The sequence below is a fragment of the Lissotriton helveticus genome, chromosome 4_1, assembly GCF_964261635.1.
Source record: "Lissotriton helveticus chromosome 4_1, aLisHel1.1, whole genome shotgun sequence".
Lineage (NCBI taxonomy): Eukaryota > Metazoa > Chordata > Amphibia > Caudata > Salamandridae > Lissotriton > Lissotriton helveticus.
The window spans coordinates 429,312,374-429,328,001 of NC_136063.1; the positions used below are offsets into that span (position 1 = coordinate 429,312,374).

Sequence of the window (15,628 nt, forward strand, 5' to 3'; positions counted from 1 at the left end):
AACAAGCAGAGAGGAAGACTTGAGCGCGGGAAAGAAAGCCTTGAGAACTAGATGGACAGCTCTGAGTTCCAACATGTTTATGTGATACAGCCTTTCTTTCTCTGACCACACTCCTTGAACTTGAAGGGACCCCAGATGGGCGCCCCATCCCTGCAGGGACGCATCTGTCACCAGCGATCGTCTGGGCATGTCCTCTTGAAAAGGCACTCCCACTACCAGATGACTCCGCTGCATCCACCATCGAATGGAGATCCGCACTGACAGAGGTAGTGACAGTTTGTTTTCCCAACGGTTTGAAAACTGGGACCACTGATCCTTCAGCAACTGCTGCAGAAGTCTCATGTGCAGTTTGGCGTTCGGAACGAGGAAAATGCAAGACGCCATGGACCCTAGCAGAGACGAGATCTGTCTGGCCGTTGGTCGAGGAGTCTTTAGTAAGGTTTGACACTTGAGGGGAATGGAGGATAGTCTCTCCTCCGAAGGATACGCTTTTGCGTCTTTTGAATCTAGCAGTGAGCCCAGATAGTGTATCCTCTGTGTGGGGTTGAGGATAGACTTTTAAAAGTTCACGTACAGGCCCAGCCTCCTCAGCTGATGTATGCAGAACGCAAGATGTTGCTGAAGCAGAATCGGAGACGCACTCTTTAGCAGCCAATCGTCTAGAAAATGTGTCTCTTCCTTAGGAAAGCCGCTACGACTGCCATGCACTTTGAGAAGGTGCGAGGAGCTGACTTTAGCCCGAAGGGCAAGACTGCGAACTGGTAATGACTGGTTTGTATGCAGAACCTTAGAAATTTCCGATGCTTTGGGGCGATGGGGATTTGAAAATAAGCATCTTGAAGATCTATGGAGCACATCCAGTCCCTTTGATGCAGAAGTGGAATTATTTGATGTAACGCCAGCATTCTGAACTTTTCTCGCCGAATGAACTGATTGAGGCGCCTGAGATCTAGTATGGGCCTGAACTCCTTGTTTGGACCTTCCTTTGGAACTAGAAAGTATCGGGAGTAAATGCCTTGCCGACGCTGTGCCCTTGGGAACTCCTCGATGGCTTTCTTTAAGATTAATGCAGACACCTCCTGCTTCAAAAGATGAAGTCGATGGAACACAGCCTTTTGAGGAGGAATGGAGGGTGGAGGAGACTTGAATCTGATTGTATATCCATTTTTTACAATATTCAGCACCCATTTGTCATTTGCGATGTTTTTCCACTCGTCCAGGCAAAAACGAACACTTCCCCCCCACCGGAGTGGGTAACGGGCTCAGGGGAAGCAAGCACTCACTGTTTTTGTTGCTGCTGCTTGTTTCCGGGTGCAGGCTGTCTGGAAATGCCACCTCTTCCTCTACCAGGACGACGCTGGGAGAACTGAGATCTTCCCTGATTCTGCTGTGACGACCATTGAGGGGTTTGAACCCTCTGCTGGTTCTGTCTCCGATCATAAGGACGGTATTTTTTCTTAAAGTTGTCCTTTCTCTTTTCGAGACCAACAGCTCTCACAGTATCAAGCTCCGTCTTCATTCGTGACATCTCATCGTCAGCATGAGACTCAAAGAGCGATTTACCATTAAACGGAAGATTACGAATTTGGTGTTGCGCTTCAGGTTTAAGACCCGTAAGCCTTAGCCAAGCTGAGCGTCTTGCACAGCGTCCATGAGCATAGCCATGTGTAGACAGGTCGGAAGCATCTGCAGCTGTGCTAATCACCTGGTTAGCCACTAGCCCACCTTCATGAAGGATTTCAAGAAAATCGTGCTTGTCTTCTTTTGGGAAGTTTTTCTGCAAACCGAGACAAGGAATCCCATAGTGCGCGGTCATAGCGACCCAGTAAAGAGGAGGCGCTGGCAACCTTCATGTAGGAAGCAGAGGTGGCACACATTTTCTTTCCTACTGAGTCCATAGCTTTGCTGTCTTTATCAGGAGGCACAGAGGATGATGCCGCTCCTGTCTGATTCTTACGTGCAGCTGAGACGATGACCGAATCAGGTTGTGGCTCAGACCTCAGAAATAAAGGATCATTGTCCGGAGCCTTCTATTTCTATGCGACCCTCGAAGGAACCGCTCCCAAAGATGCAGGAGTTAAGAACTTGTGCTCCGCAGGCTCCAACAGACCTGGAACCAGAGGAAGTAAAGGCCTTAAAGATAACTTCTGATGTAATGTTTCGACAATGACCGTTGTCTTGGCAGTAGAGACAGGCATCTCGATATTAAGTTTCGCTGCACCACGACAGAGAACTTCATTAAAAGTAATCACGTCATCAATCGGTGAAATCCTACTCGGAGGATTTGACGATAGCGTTGGCGAGTAGTTCCTTTTCGAAATTGTAGACCTTGTCGAAGATCTAGCATCGCGTCTTCTAGAAGAGTGATGACGCGAAGACCTAGGAGAGGGTGAAGTTCGCCTCCTCTCCGATGGAGACTTTCTCGGAGGAGTACGCTCACGTCTTCTCGGAGAGTGTACTACCTGTACAAGAGGTGACCTTGATCTTGAAGCAAGTCTTACAGACACAGGAGACCTGGAATGAGACCTTGGAAGGTTAATTCTTCTTATCTTCCAGTCTCTGATCTCCCCCAGCCATCGTGGCGAGATATTAGCCCCTGTAGGTGAAGGTACTCTTGAGGGCTCTGGAGAGATTTGTACAATCCGCAGCCCAGGGGAGGAAGAGGAACTCCCAGAAGACACAATAGAAACCTTAGACCGGTCTTTGGACACCGTTCTAGGCCTCTTTGCTGCTGGAGACGTCGACGACAGCCTCCTCGACGTCGATTTTTCCAACGATTTCCTCGGCAGCGACCTCCTCGGCGGCAACCTCTTCGACGACGATTGCCTCTTCGACGGCGATGATTTTCTCGGTGTCGTATGCCTCGACGTCGCATGACTGGGGCTCTTCGACGTCGAAACCTCTACTGCCCGGTTCGACGTCGACGTCATGGCACCTCTCGACGGCGACCTTGACTAATGTTTCGAGCCTCTCGAGCGACCGTCGACAAGACGACATCGAGTCCCGCCCTCTTGCAGTCGTAGGCGTGCCAGACCGGGACCGACTACGCTCATGTCGCTTCTCACCTTGCTTCGAAGGCGAATTCTTCTTCGACGGCGAGGGATGCTTCGACGTAGACGTATGCTGCGACGGTGATTTCGATGCTGATTTTGAGCACACAGGTACCTTGAAAGAAGATCTGTCCCTTGAAGTTGAAGGAGACCAATGTTTTCTCTTCTCCCCTCTGTCCTTGCGCTCTTTGTGCTGAGAAGTAGGCTTCCTGGAATGAAATTCTTCTCTTCCACTCACAGTTTCTCCTCTGTCATACAGGGACTGAAGCCTGCTCTTCTCTCTCTCAAAGTCCTATTTGACAACTTGCTGCAGTGGTAGCAGAGTTCTGGCTTGTGAGAAGATGGTAGACAAGCTACACAGACCGAATGAGGGTCTGTCTTGGCCATTTTTTTACCACAGGCCGGACACTTAACAAATAAGGCCGGCATTGTGACTGGAAAAATAGCCAAAAACAGCAAAAAATTGTTGGATTAGTCAGATAATGACTAAAGACGTTGAGTAAAGATGAAAAAATTAGAGAAAAACCAGAAGAAAGTGAAAATATATCACCAACTGGCGAGCTCAAGCTCCAGGATACTCACAGAAGAAGCCTGAAAAAAGAACTGACCTAACTGTCACCTGTGGTGCATGATGGGAGACTGGAGGCTCACAGAGGTCTTAAAGGCACGGCGCCAGATTTTTCTGTTGTTACAATGCAGCCTATCTAGGCTAAAGCTGCCTCTATGATCCTGCCTGTTTTTTACCTTTGAAAATAAAGGTTGTGTGTTTCAAAGAAAAACAAGGCAGTGTTTTCTTCTTTGCATTGTCATATAATGTAATTTATATGTCTTTACTTAGCAAATGTAAAGATTTTACAGGCTATTGTGGCAGTTTTTGAGCCTAGTATGGTTATATTGGGCTGTATATGCATATTATCTATATATATATGGTTATTTTATGAGTATCTATGCGTATTTATATGTATGTATGTGTGTATGTGTGTATGTGTGTATGTATGTATATATGTATATATGTATATATGTATATATGTATATATGTATATATATATATATATATATATATATATATATATATATATATATATACATACACATACACATACACATATATATATATATATATATATATATATATACATATACATATACATATACATATACATATATATATATATATATATATATATATATATACACACACACACACATATTATTGGCTATTGCTCCGGGGTCCCGCACATGGGCGGGACTATTCAGTGCTTATGACTATTGATGAGTATCCCCTGGAAGAGAACTAATGGCACCTCTTGAGAATCTGGGGTTGGTGGGAACCTCTTTCTGTAGTCCGCCAACAAACTGCAGGTCCATCAATAGGAAGACGGCATGCCAACCATCTCTTCCTGGTAATCATGACAATATTGTTGTGGGGGAGGGTATTGATACTCTCTGTATTCCTCCTCAAAGTCACCGTCCTGACATTTCACATGTAACTGTGAAGGGCTACTTGCATAGCCAAAAGTGCCTTCATCCTCCTCCTCTGAATCCTGCTCTTCCAGCAGTTGTGATGGTACAAGAGGTGTAATTTTGCTTGGGGATGTGATTTCCGGTGTAATTCTCCTCTTCCTGGCCACTTCCAACTTCTCCTGTGTTATTTCCCTCGTCGACCAGATTGCCAACGACTGTCGTCGAAGTAGTTACCGTCGTCAACGAGCCCGTTGACGGAGTAGTCATCGTTGTAGGCGCCGTCGATACTGGCGTCCAGACAGTCATCAACAGTGACATCGTCGACGGAGAGTCATCAGTTCCAGGTCATAAAGGCTTGCTTGGGACTAACTTTACCTCAGTTTTCGACGCAGACGACAAAGTCTTCTTCGTCAACGGGATGGCTGCAGGAAAAGGTCAATTTTGGTGCAGGATCTCTGAAAAACTGCAGACAGCCGGTAGGGCTGGGGCCAAGTCAGTTCTTCTCTGTGGGGTGGGTCTTCTTTCGTCCTTCTTTGTAGGTTGCAGGAATCGGCCTTCTTGGTTCAGGGCTGCCCCCTGAGTACATTATTCAGGTGGCGTTTTAGGGGTCTCGAGGTCAGTAGCTGATGGGATACTGACCTTAGGGTGACTGCAGTCTTGGTGTGCTCACCCCACGTGGTGGAGTGGGCACAATCCCTCACACTGATTGGAGAGTGCCAGCCATCTGCAAGATGGCAGGCACTGAAGAGTGGGCTTCACATCCCTCACCTGAGCAGTGGGGTTGGCAGAGGTGGGCACACCTTCGGGGCTGTTATAATTTTTCCCGCCTGCTGGCGATGCCTCGACCCGAGTCTCTGATATCGGTGTAGTGTCTATATGGGGCAGTGTACTCACGGTTCGCCCCTCGTCGTCATCGGAGTCGTCTTCGACAGCTACGATGTCTTGATCATATTCCTCGAGATCGACGATTTGTTCTTCCTCGTCGAGGTAATATTCGTAGTCGTGCTCCGAGTATTGTTCTTCGTCTAGATCCGAGTCTTCGGCGTTAACTAGGTCTTCCTCATCTTCGAAGATATTCTCGGGCTCTGGTGCTGACCTCTGCATTTCTTGCCTCGCCGTCCGTCGATTCCGGATCATCTTTTTTGACCGGAACTGTGCACAGGCTAGGCAACTATCTTCATTGTGATCTGGAGATAGACATTTGTTGCACACTGGATGCTTATCTGTGTGCGGGAACTTTGAGTTGCACTGCGGGAAGTATTTGAATGGACTGCGTTCCATCGACGGTCGGTCCACGTGGCGTCGAGAAGGCCTAACGGCCCGATTCAACGACCGGAGTGCAACAGATGTTGAAGTGTATCGGTACCGAGCGCTTAACAATACCGACTGATCCGAAGGCCTTTAGAAAAGTTTTTGTTGATTCTGAACTTGGAGTGCTGGAAAGTACATCCGAACCCAATGGCGGAAAAAAACAATCTGAGGATGGAGAGGATGCCCATGCGCACTGTAGTCCGAGGGAGGAGCCACCTATCTCGTGATACTTCGAAGACTCTTCCAGGACAACAATGTGCAATCATCCGGACCCAACACTAGGCGGCTATCTATGCACAGATATGAATTCAGCAGCCCACATGCCTCGAACATGTGCTTCATTTGTGTTCCTAATTATGATACAGTCTGAAATACTTACACAGTCCATTTAAATGTGTGCTAGAGAAAAACTCTTAAGTAAAAGAAAAGTAAATATGAGCCCTCAGAGGACAGCGCCTGACATTTGACCTCTGTCTTTGAATGCACAGCAAACATGACAAGATTAATTCAATTAAGCTTTATTCGATTTCTTGTAATAAAATCATAAAAGCACATGTCGCACAGCACTATAATCAAGAAACAGCTTTAAGTATCATTAAAGAGGCAATCATAAGTATGTTATTGACATACTTTTGCTTCCCTCTAAAAAAATCGGGAAAAATATATTATTAGATTTCATATTTCAATAGTTTTTCTACATTTAATTAGTTTTTAAAAATTAAGCTAGTGACCTGGTAAACTATTTGTTCTTGAAACATTGCAATACTAAAAATGCAGGACGACCTTGTCTAAGACCAAGTGATCTCAAAATTGGTAAAATCCACCTCCTTCTTTGAATAGAATAACATTAACAATATAAAAAAACATGCATTGTCGATTGCTGGGATAGGTCATCACATGGGCACTTGCTCTTAATTCTGGACCAATAATGTATCATAGAAAAAATTATTAATCTGTGAAAGATCTCTAATCTAAAGCGAGTCAGCACGAATCATTCGCCTGGTGTATTTTTTAAATAAGGATGGATGCTACAAGTGATTAACATCATTTGATTAGACTGTACCGTTGGCTTTAAAATTTGAACAGAAAATCTGTTTGTCTCATGAAGAATCATACAATTTATTTTAAAATATTTTCTAGTTACAGACATTATGGAACCAGGTTCCTCACAGTATTACTGGTGCCCTAGGTTATTCATAAAATCTTTTACATATTTTACCTATGGGATATTAGAGGCTCGCTGTAGCTTAAGACTATTATTTAAAATATCCAGATTGGGGGGAGGAGCCAAGATGGCGGCGGAGACGGACTGGTAGTCTCCCGGCTCCCCGAGCCTTTGTTTCCCGCACAGCTATCCTGTCTACTATCCTGCTATTGTGCACCGACGGGATGTTGGGGAATGTGTGCTGATGTTGTAGGTGTCCCTCCGGTGTCCCTACCTGCCTGCTAACCTGGGATTCCGTCGAGCTGATCTGCCGAGGTCTGCCCCAGCCCTGGAACCGGGACCTGCGTTCGCAGTGCGCTGCCTGTGATGACTGCAGCTGCGGGGGTCGTTCGTACAGGAGCGGAGCGGACATCCTGCCTAATGTTCTGAGCTGTGTGGTCGCTTGAACAGGGCACTTGCGTGGAAGGTGATTTTTGGCCGGCTGGGAGTCTACTTCACTGCTCTCCATCTGCTAGACGCTGAGGGTGAGCCGCGCTTTGTTCTCTCAGCTTTGGCGGTGTTGCAGCTGCCGGGGCTCATTACTTAACTCGCCTCTGCCTTGGGCCGATCGGAGGGGGATTTCGCGCTGTGTGCTGCCCACAATTACGGACCTTTACTGTCCCGGGGGAATTGACCCCTGCAGCATAGCGCTGACCCTGCCTGGAAATCTTGCTAACCCCCTGACGGCATCGCAATGGCAGCTGGCTCCCCTGTGGTGATGGCGGATGGCGCCTCGGCTACTGCATGGTGTGCCCAGCGCGGACCCGAGTGGAAGGTAGACCTGTATGCCGCTCCTCGCAAAGTGGAGGTAATGGGGAATCAATCGGCATTGACCTACGCTTCTGTTCTCATCGCTCTTCATCAACTGAGGGACGAGTGGCGTGTGTGCTCAAGACTGTTGGGGGAGAAGCTGGACGGGGTTGCATTCGGATCGGGTTATGCTTTCCCGATCCACTTTCCTCGCTGCATTGATCAGCCTCAGCTGCCTCCTGACTGTGATACATTGTTGCCGCGAGAGTGTGTGCCGGATCAGCTTCCTGACGGTGGTACTGTGTGTGGACTGCGATCTGCCTACCGTAGCACTGTTACAATGTCTGTCGCCCTAAGGCTACTTGCGACCTCGCCCTCGGCATTCATGGAGCCGCTGATACAACCATTGGATATCCTGGCTGACTGCGCCTCTCTAGTAACGACATCGATAAATTGTACTTTGCGACGCACTGCCGCTTTGAATACGCAGCTCCTTTTGCTTGCTGGCGCTGTTTGGGACTGGCGACATCCATCTTGTCTCTGGACATCTCCTTTTTGTCGAGTGCGGCCATTTTGTCTCTTTGTCTTAGTTGGGGCGGGCCCTCTGAGGGAGCCATGTTCTGGGGTACGTTTGCGGACTGGCCAGGGCTAGGGGGAATTTTTCTTTCCGGACATGCGCTTGATTGGCGGGTGGGGACTCGTGAAGGGGCGCTTCTTTGTTGTGTGTTGCTGTTCTGTGAGATGACTTTCCCCAGTTTCTCCGATGCTTAATGCTGTACTGTTGTGTTCAGGGTGGGAGATTTACTTGTGGCTGGGGTGACCGGGAGCATATAGAATTGACCCTTTTCTCAGTGATGGCCAGGCTTGGAGGGATTTTGTCGTTCGGGCCAGGGCTGTGGGTGTTTTCCTCGTTGGGTTTTGCTGGGTCGGCTGGCGGGGACCCGGACTGCATCACGTTTTTATTATGTTGATTGCGTTGAATGTGCTGATTTTACCCCCTTTCGATTGTAATTGCTATGTCCTGTTCTTGCTCTTGCTGAGGGGGTGGCGGGTTTTGTGCTGGCCCGGGGATCTGGGTGTGACTGCTTCTGATTTTGGTTCTAGGTCTTCCGAGTCTACTGTTGTGCACGGCGTAGAGATTGTATGTGGCGGGGGTGTCCGGGAGATTTGATATTGGGTGGGCTCCTCCCCACCTTTTCCTTTTCTGGGAGTACTGGATTAGTTTATTCTTTTTCTTACTCCCTATATTTCAAGTGTGAGGGGTTCTTCTTTCCTTTTTCTTTCCCCTTCCTTTTTTCTTGGTCTGTATTTCGGGTTCTTTAATGGGCGACAGACACTCTGCCGGGGGGGGGGGGGGGTAGGCCGTAGCCTCCGCATTGGTGTAGGGTGGGGGGAGGGATTTCTTTTTCTTCCTTTAGTTTCTATGGGCCTTATTTTCCTATCTTTCTGCGCTTTCTTCACCTGTTTCTGTTCTGGGTCCGTGTTGGGGGTTCGTGGGGGGGGGGGGGTGGCGCTGAAGGTGGTGCGTACATGCTGGCTGCTGATCTTGTTGTTTTACTTTGTACCGCCACGCTGTTCGAGGTCTTCACTTCCATTGTTGTTTCCAGTGGTGATGCCGCCTGCCCATGTCGTGATGCTATTGTATGGACTCAGTTCTCCTTATTTCTTATTCTTCACTGATTATATTTAGATTCGAAAAAACTTTAAAAATTGACCTTGAATGCTCCTTCTCCTCGACGACATGATCCTATTCAGTGTAACGTCCATTGATTGTTGCTATGTCATCCGTTGCCGCTGAGGAACTGTATTGCTTGCGCTTGCGCTTCTAAAGTATTGTGGCTGGCCTGACGGTTGTGGGCCCGTATTTGTTCTTTTCTTCATGCACAATAAAGGTTTTAAAAAAAATAAAAAATAAAATATCCAGATTAAACCTAGTTTTAATGGTGGTCCAGATCCTGTGCCACAACACAGGATCTGGACCACCATATGAGGTCAGATATATGCGGCATCCCTAACTCAGAGTTGCAAATATAGGTTAATGTACTATTTGGGACAGCCAGCAGAAATATAAAAAAAGGCATTTGCTACTAGCTGTAAGGGCTGAGGGCCAACATAGCCCCAGACACCTGCACTGTACATGGCAGTGGAGACACATTTTGCCTTATATACGTAGAAATTCTACAGGAGGTCTCCTATCCAAATTCCTAGAGAAGTTGGCTAGGGCAGCTGTAGCTTTCAGAAATAGCAATTTCAAAACTTGGACTGTCTAGGTCTATGTCCCCTTCTGGTTGAAAAGAATGCCCAAATACAGAAAGGTCTTAGCAAATTCTACCTTTTTGTTATCAATGAATATGTCTCTGCATTTTCCTACTACCAGCCCCTCACTTTATGACTGTGCATAAATAGAGAAACTAGTCACTACTCTTTCGAGCTCCAATTGCGTTAGAGACATCAGTACGGCGTCGTCCGCGTACAGTAGGGCGGGAATAGGATGTTTATTAATTTGTGGCAGGTCGTAACACTGATTCACCAGAGTTAAACCTAAATAATGAATATATAGAGTAAACAAGCATTTGCGATGCAGTAGGACTCGCATTAGCGAGAGTTTAATCTACTAGCATTGCAAATGACAATGCCTTTTATTTGTTTTAAAAACCAAAACATAAATAAAAGACATTGCAATTTACAATGCGAATAACTCAAACTCGCGTAAATGCGAGACCTATTGCATTGCAATTGCTTGTGAGTTGGTGCTGACCCTCCACATCACTTGACTAATATGCCTCACCAAAGACCCAGCCACCGCCAAGATCAACCTCTAGGAAGGAATGAAAGACGTCGCAGAATGGATGAAGCTCAGCCGTCTGAAACTGAACTCAGACAAGACTGAGGTCATCATCCTCAAACCATCCCCAATCCGCCTGGGACAACTCCTGGTGGCCTACAGCGCTGGGCACCGCACCGACACCCACGGACCACGCACGCAACCTGGGATTCATCCTGGACTCCTCTCTCACGATGCCCAAGAAAGTCAACGCTATCTCATCCTTTAACACCCTGCGCATGCTCCGAAAGATCTTCCGGTGGATCCCGAGCGGAACTAGAAAGACGGTCACCCAGGCCCTCGTCACCAGCCGGCTGGACTACGGGAACGCCCTATACGCAGGAACCACAGCCAAACTCCAGAAAAGACTCCAGCGCATACAGAACGCATCCGCACGACTCATCCTAGACATCCCTCTCCACAGCCACATATCTGCCCACCTGAGAGACCTACACTGGCTCCCCGTCAGCAAAAGGATCACGTTCAGGCTCCTCACCCACGCACACAAAGCGATCCACGACATGGGCCCTGAATACCTCAACAACCGCCTCACGTTCTATACTCCAACCTGCCAGCTCCGCTAGCCTCGCCCTCATCACACAGATTCGCAGAATCACCACCGGAGGAAGATCGTTCTCCTACCTGGCTGCCAAGACGTGGAACTCCCCCCCCCCCCCCCCCCGACCACTGACCCAGGACCATCTCACCTTCAGGAAACACCTCATGACCTGGCTATTCGAGCAGTAGCAGCACCCCCTCCCTTCAGCGCCTTGAGAGCCTAACGGGTGAGTAGCGCGCTCTATAAATGTTTTGATTGATTGCTTGATTGTACTTTCCATGCCGCTGTGGAGGAATATGTGTAGTTTACATTGTAAAGAAGCAGCTTTTGTGTATATATATATGTGTTAGAAAACCTCTGCACCACTGTGTTCTTTTCACTTGTACCACAGCAAGAGTTTCAGCAGTTCTAGTTACAAAGTACCCTAAACATGCAGCCAAAGAGAGGACCGGTAAGCGCATCTCTCATGGTAAATGAATTAGCAGCACTTTGCCAAATTAACTTGCCTGCCATGAGAGTTTGATCTTGCACACTCAATAAATGCTTTGTGACTAATCAATAATTGTTATTTTTCCTTCTAACTCCACAAGGGATACATGGGGCGCTGGAACCCCGCCCCCTCCCACATACTTCCCTTGTCACTACGCCCAGCTAGCGCAGCCCTGAACCCAGTCTGCGCTGAGTGGCCACATCAATGGCAGAACGCGTGCCACGTAATGACATATAACATAACTACACACATGTGCACCAGTTGCGTCACCAACATACGGCCTGCCATGTTCGTACAAACTTTTCTCGCTTGCAACTCATGCTCCATAAAAAAAGGTTTTCTAAAATGTGAAATACGGAACTGCACATATTTCACGTAGAGCATTGTTCACCGGGACAAATGCAAAGATGTACCTATTAGAGGTTTGCATCTTTAAGTGTGTTGCATCGCATACATCATAAGAAAACCTATGAATCAGTTCACAGTCGTATGCTCATAAGCGCAATGTGTTTCACAGTAGATAAGGCCCCGATTATTGAAGTCGCGGCTCAGCCACTTGCATCACTGTGTGATTTTGAGCAAATCGTTTTATGTCCCCTGTCTCCGTTGCATGATAGATTCACAAGTACACATGAGTGCACTTCAAGCGCGCCTTCAGGTTTGATCAAGCGCTATGCACACCGGTGCACTCCGATTCAATCATCCACTGGCTTACATCTCAACAAATAACCAATAAAGAACTGATCCCACTATCTGCACAAGTGCTGAGGGGAACAAAGAGTGCCTATGAAATGAATTACTGAGAACTGTGACTTGAAGAAACGGTTCACAACGTCTCTTTCCTTTAGTTGCTTCCTTGTAAAATGGAGTAAAAAAAAAAGGAACAAGCTAGCGAGTGGTGCGCACGCCACAGAGAGACATCTGGTTAAATTATGGTGCCCGTGTATGGGCACGATGATTGAAACCACATGGCGGCCGTGCGGGTAACCGACACCAATAGGCCATGGGCGGAGCAATGTGCCCGCCTTTGGCCAATTGTGTGCTGTCTTTGTTAAAAAGACGCACGCAAAGGCCAATAGCATGGGAACAAACAAAAAAGCACACCCACAAGCGTGTGCGATTCTTAGTTTAGTTTTCGAAAGCCGCTACATGAAGTCTTCGCCAGAACAGCGCATGCGCGCTGTTACAGGCCCGACCTATTAAAAAAGGTGCCAAGATGCAGCCTTGCATTACCCCTCTCTGTACGTTAAACGTTACTGTACAGTCCCCACTGACCCCGTAACGAACCCTTACCTTTGCAACACTATAAATCTGCCTCAGAAAAAGTACAAGAGGAGTTTCTACTCCTATGTCACCCAAAATCTTCCATAGTTTGTCGTGTATTACGCAATTAAAGGCTGCAGTTAGGCCTACAAACGCCATTGTGTACTTCTCCATTAGGAGATTTACATTTAAACACTGCTCTACCATGCCTAGGCCCTGTCAGAAGCCAAATTGTGATTGATATAATACTGTTATCTTCGGCCCAGTCCTGGAGTCTGTGGAGTATGATGTGCTCCACCACCTTGACCAGGGAATCTAACTTCAATATTCTGTGGCGGCTCGTCAGCAGGGGTGAGGGGTGGAAAGTTACTAAAATTTATACTACCGACTAGATATTTATCCAGGAAAATTGTACAATTATTAAATAACATGGCGTGAAGAGATGGTATACTAAGATGACAACCGTTAAGTTGGGTCCCAAGGAGACGGGACTGCTTTTGTAGTACAGGACTGCGATGTGTTAGGATTGTATGCAAGCGTTGTTATCACCCTGTACATATGCATGATCTTGCTATGTTGAAATTGATCTTTGAGCATTTCTTTCCTCTGTACCGTTACTGGAGAAAATGAATAAAGTTTGTTATAAAAATGTGTTTTTTAAAAAAGATCAGGAATCTAACAATGATATGGGCCGATAGCATGCTGGGTTCTGACGATCGCCTTTCTTAAATATCAGAATCAATGTTGATTCCGACCAGTAGTTTAGAAAACCGGAACAACAACATGCTGTATTTACTTGGGTTCAACTTGTGCCCCACAGAGACAGATTAGATTTAAAAATGTCTACAGCGAGTCCATAAGGGCCGGCGCTTTCCAGCTATATATGCCATTATTAAACATGACGATATAAGAACAAGATATAAAGGCCTGTTTACAGAAAAGGAGTTTGCAGAAGAATACTGTAAATATGGTTTAGGCAAAGGGAGGGACAAACTGATCCTGGATAGCCTAAAGCAAACAAAGCCAGCAAATGGAAAGCAAGTAAACTGGAGTTAAACCACAAAGCCAATAGCAAGCAATGGGCGGAACGCATTCCTAGATCAACTTTCTGAAAGTCCCAAGCATGTCTTTAGCAAATGCAAACTGTGCTGTCTGGTAGGCTGCAGCCTAAAAATTACTTGGCTGTTTTTTTTTTCCTATTAGGGCATTCAAACAACTTTATATTGTTCCTATTATTTATAACAATGCACGCTACTCGTGGGACACCTAGGGCAGACCTTAGGGATGACAAATTATGAAAAGATAGTTGTGTACTTTGGAAATAATTTTAATCCCAAAGTCGAATTTGGACAGTGTTATTTTAAAACCAGCTTGCATGGCAGGCCTGACTTTAAAATGACAAGACACCACCGCAGTTCACACTTAAGTGCATTAAGTCCACTGGAGTCTCGAAACCTACATGCCCTACCATGTACTAGGGACTTACAGGTAAGGTTGTCTTGGTCAATCAGAATTATACCAATTACCATATACCTTTAGAGGTCAGAGCTCTGGCCATGTGCTGGGTTAGCAGAGCCTAGGGCACTTTCAGAGTCGGTAACCACCAGCATCAGTCAAAAAACAGGGGTGATCCGGACAAAAAGGATGACTTTACTACACCTTCTAACTGAAGCATACACACATTGATTGCTCTAGAAGAAAAGGAGGCATTTAAGATGGGAAGACCTTAGCCCACTGAAACGTTGGGTTTGATACCCCTCGTTCGATACAGGTTTGCCATAGTTGCAGGAATTACTCCCCAGCCCTCTATGAAACACTTTGGCAGGTGACCACAAATTTTCAAAGACAAAGTGGTACAGTCAGGTTGCATCTTTGCAAGAATGCCTAATCAATCTTAAAAACAACGGCCAATAGATTTCCCCCCCAATTACTTTAGGACACCACAACTTAATGGATTAAAGCTGATGTCAAACAATGTCATACAAAAGAAATTGCTGCGACCGAAGGTGAGGTAATGGGTGTGGAATCATGGCTGGGGCTTCTCAGGCTCAACTTCCAAATGCCTAAAAAACAGTTTTAGCCCTACATTTTTCAAAAACACACAGCAAACATGTACCTGAGCAAGAGATGTGCCATCTTCACCCTGCTTCTTTTTTTTCTTTTTCTTCTTCTTTGTTTTACCGCTTGTAGAGCTCTGTACATTAGGATCCCCCTTTTCCTTTTCATCATCTGAAATCTAAGAAATAAATATGCACAATTTGACAACTACACTGATGGTGTACAGAGTCATCAAGAGCGTCCAATAACTATTGGATTGTATATTAGTCTATGCATGAAGATTTTGAAGTATTTAAAAAGAAGGAGTCACAATTTTTCTACAGCACAATATTTGCAAATGTACAGTACAATAGAGGCGCTGGCTGAAGTAGTCCAAGTTAGCAGTGGCATTAGCTCAGTGAAGTACATAAAGTTTGCATTATTTGCTTCGCCTGGTTCGGACACCAATACCAAGGTGGAGGAAAGCGCCCCTTTTTGCATGGTTGCCCCTCACTTTTTGCCTGATGTTGATGCTCCTTGACTAAGTGTGCCCTGAGTTCCTGCCAAGCAGGTACCCAGGCCCTATGTTTTTTCCCTAAATCTGTACTGTTGCACACCCAAATTGGCAACGCTGGCCACATGTAAGTCCTGTGTGAAAGGTACCATGGGTACCAAG

General features: G+C 46.4%; 1 protein-coding gene across 2 annotated transcripts in view; it reads right to left on the reverse strand.

Moving 5' to 3' along the window:
* Positions 1–15,628, reverse strand: part of MTDH (metadherin) — a 448,308-nt gene that overhangs the window by 129,417 nt on the left and 303,263 nt on the right. For both annotated transcript variants that reach the window (XM_078686988.1, XM_078686989.1), the window contains exon 9: positions 15,032–15,151. In XM_078686988.1, the coding sequence (XP_078543114.1) occupies positions 15,032–15,151 (120 nt within the window). The remainder of the gene's footprint in view (positions 1–15,031; positions 15,152–15,628) is intronic.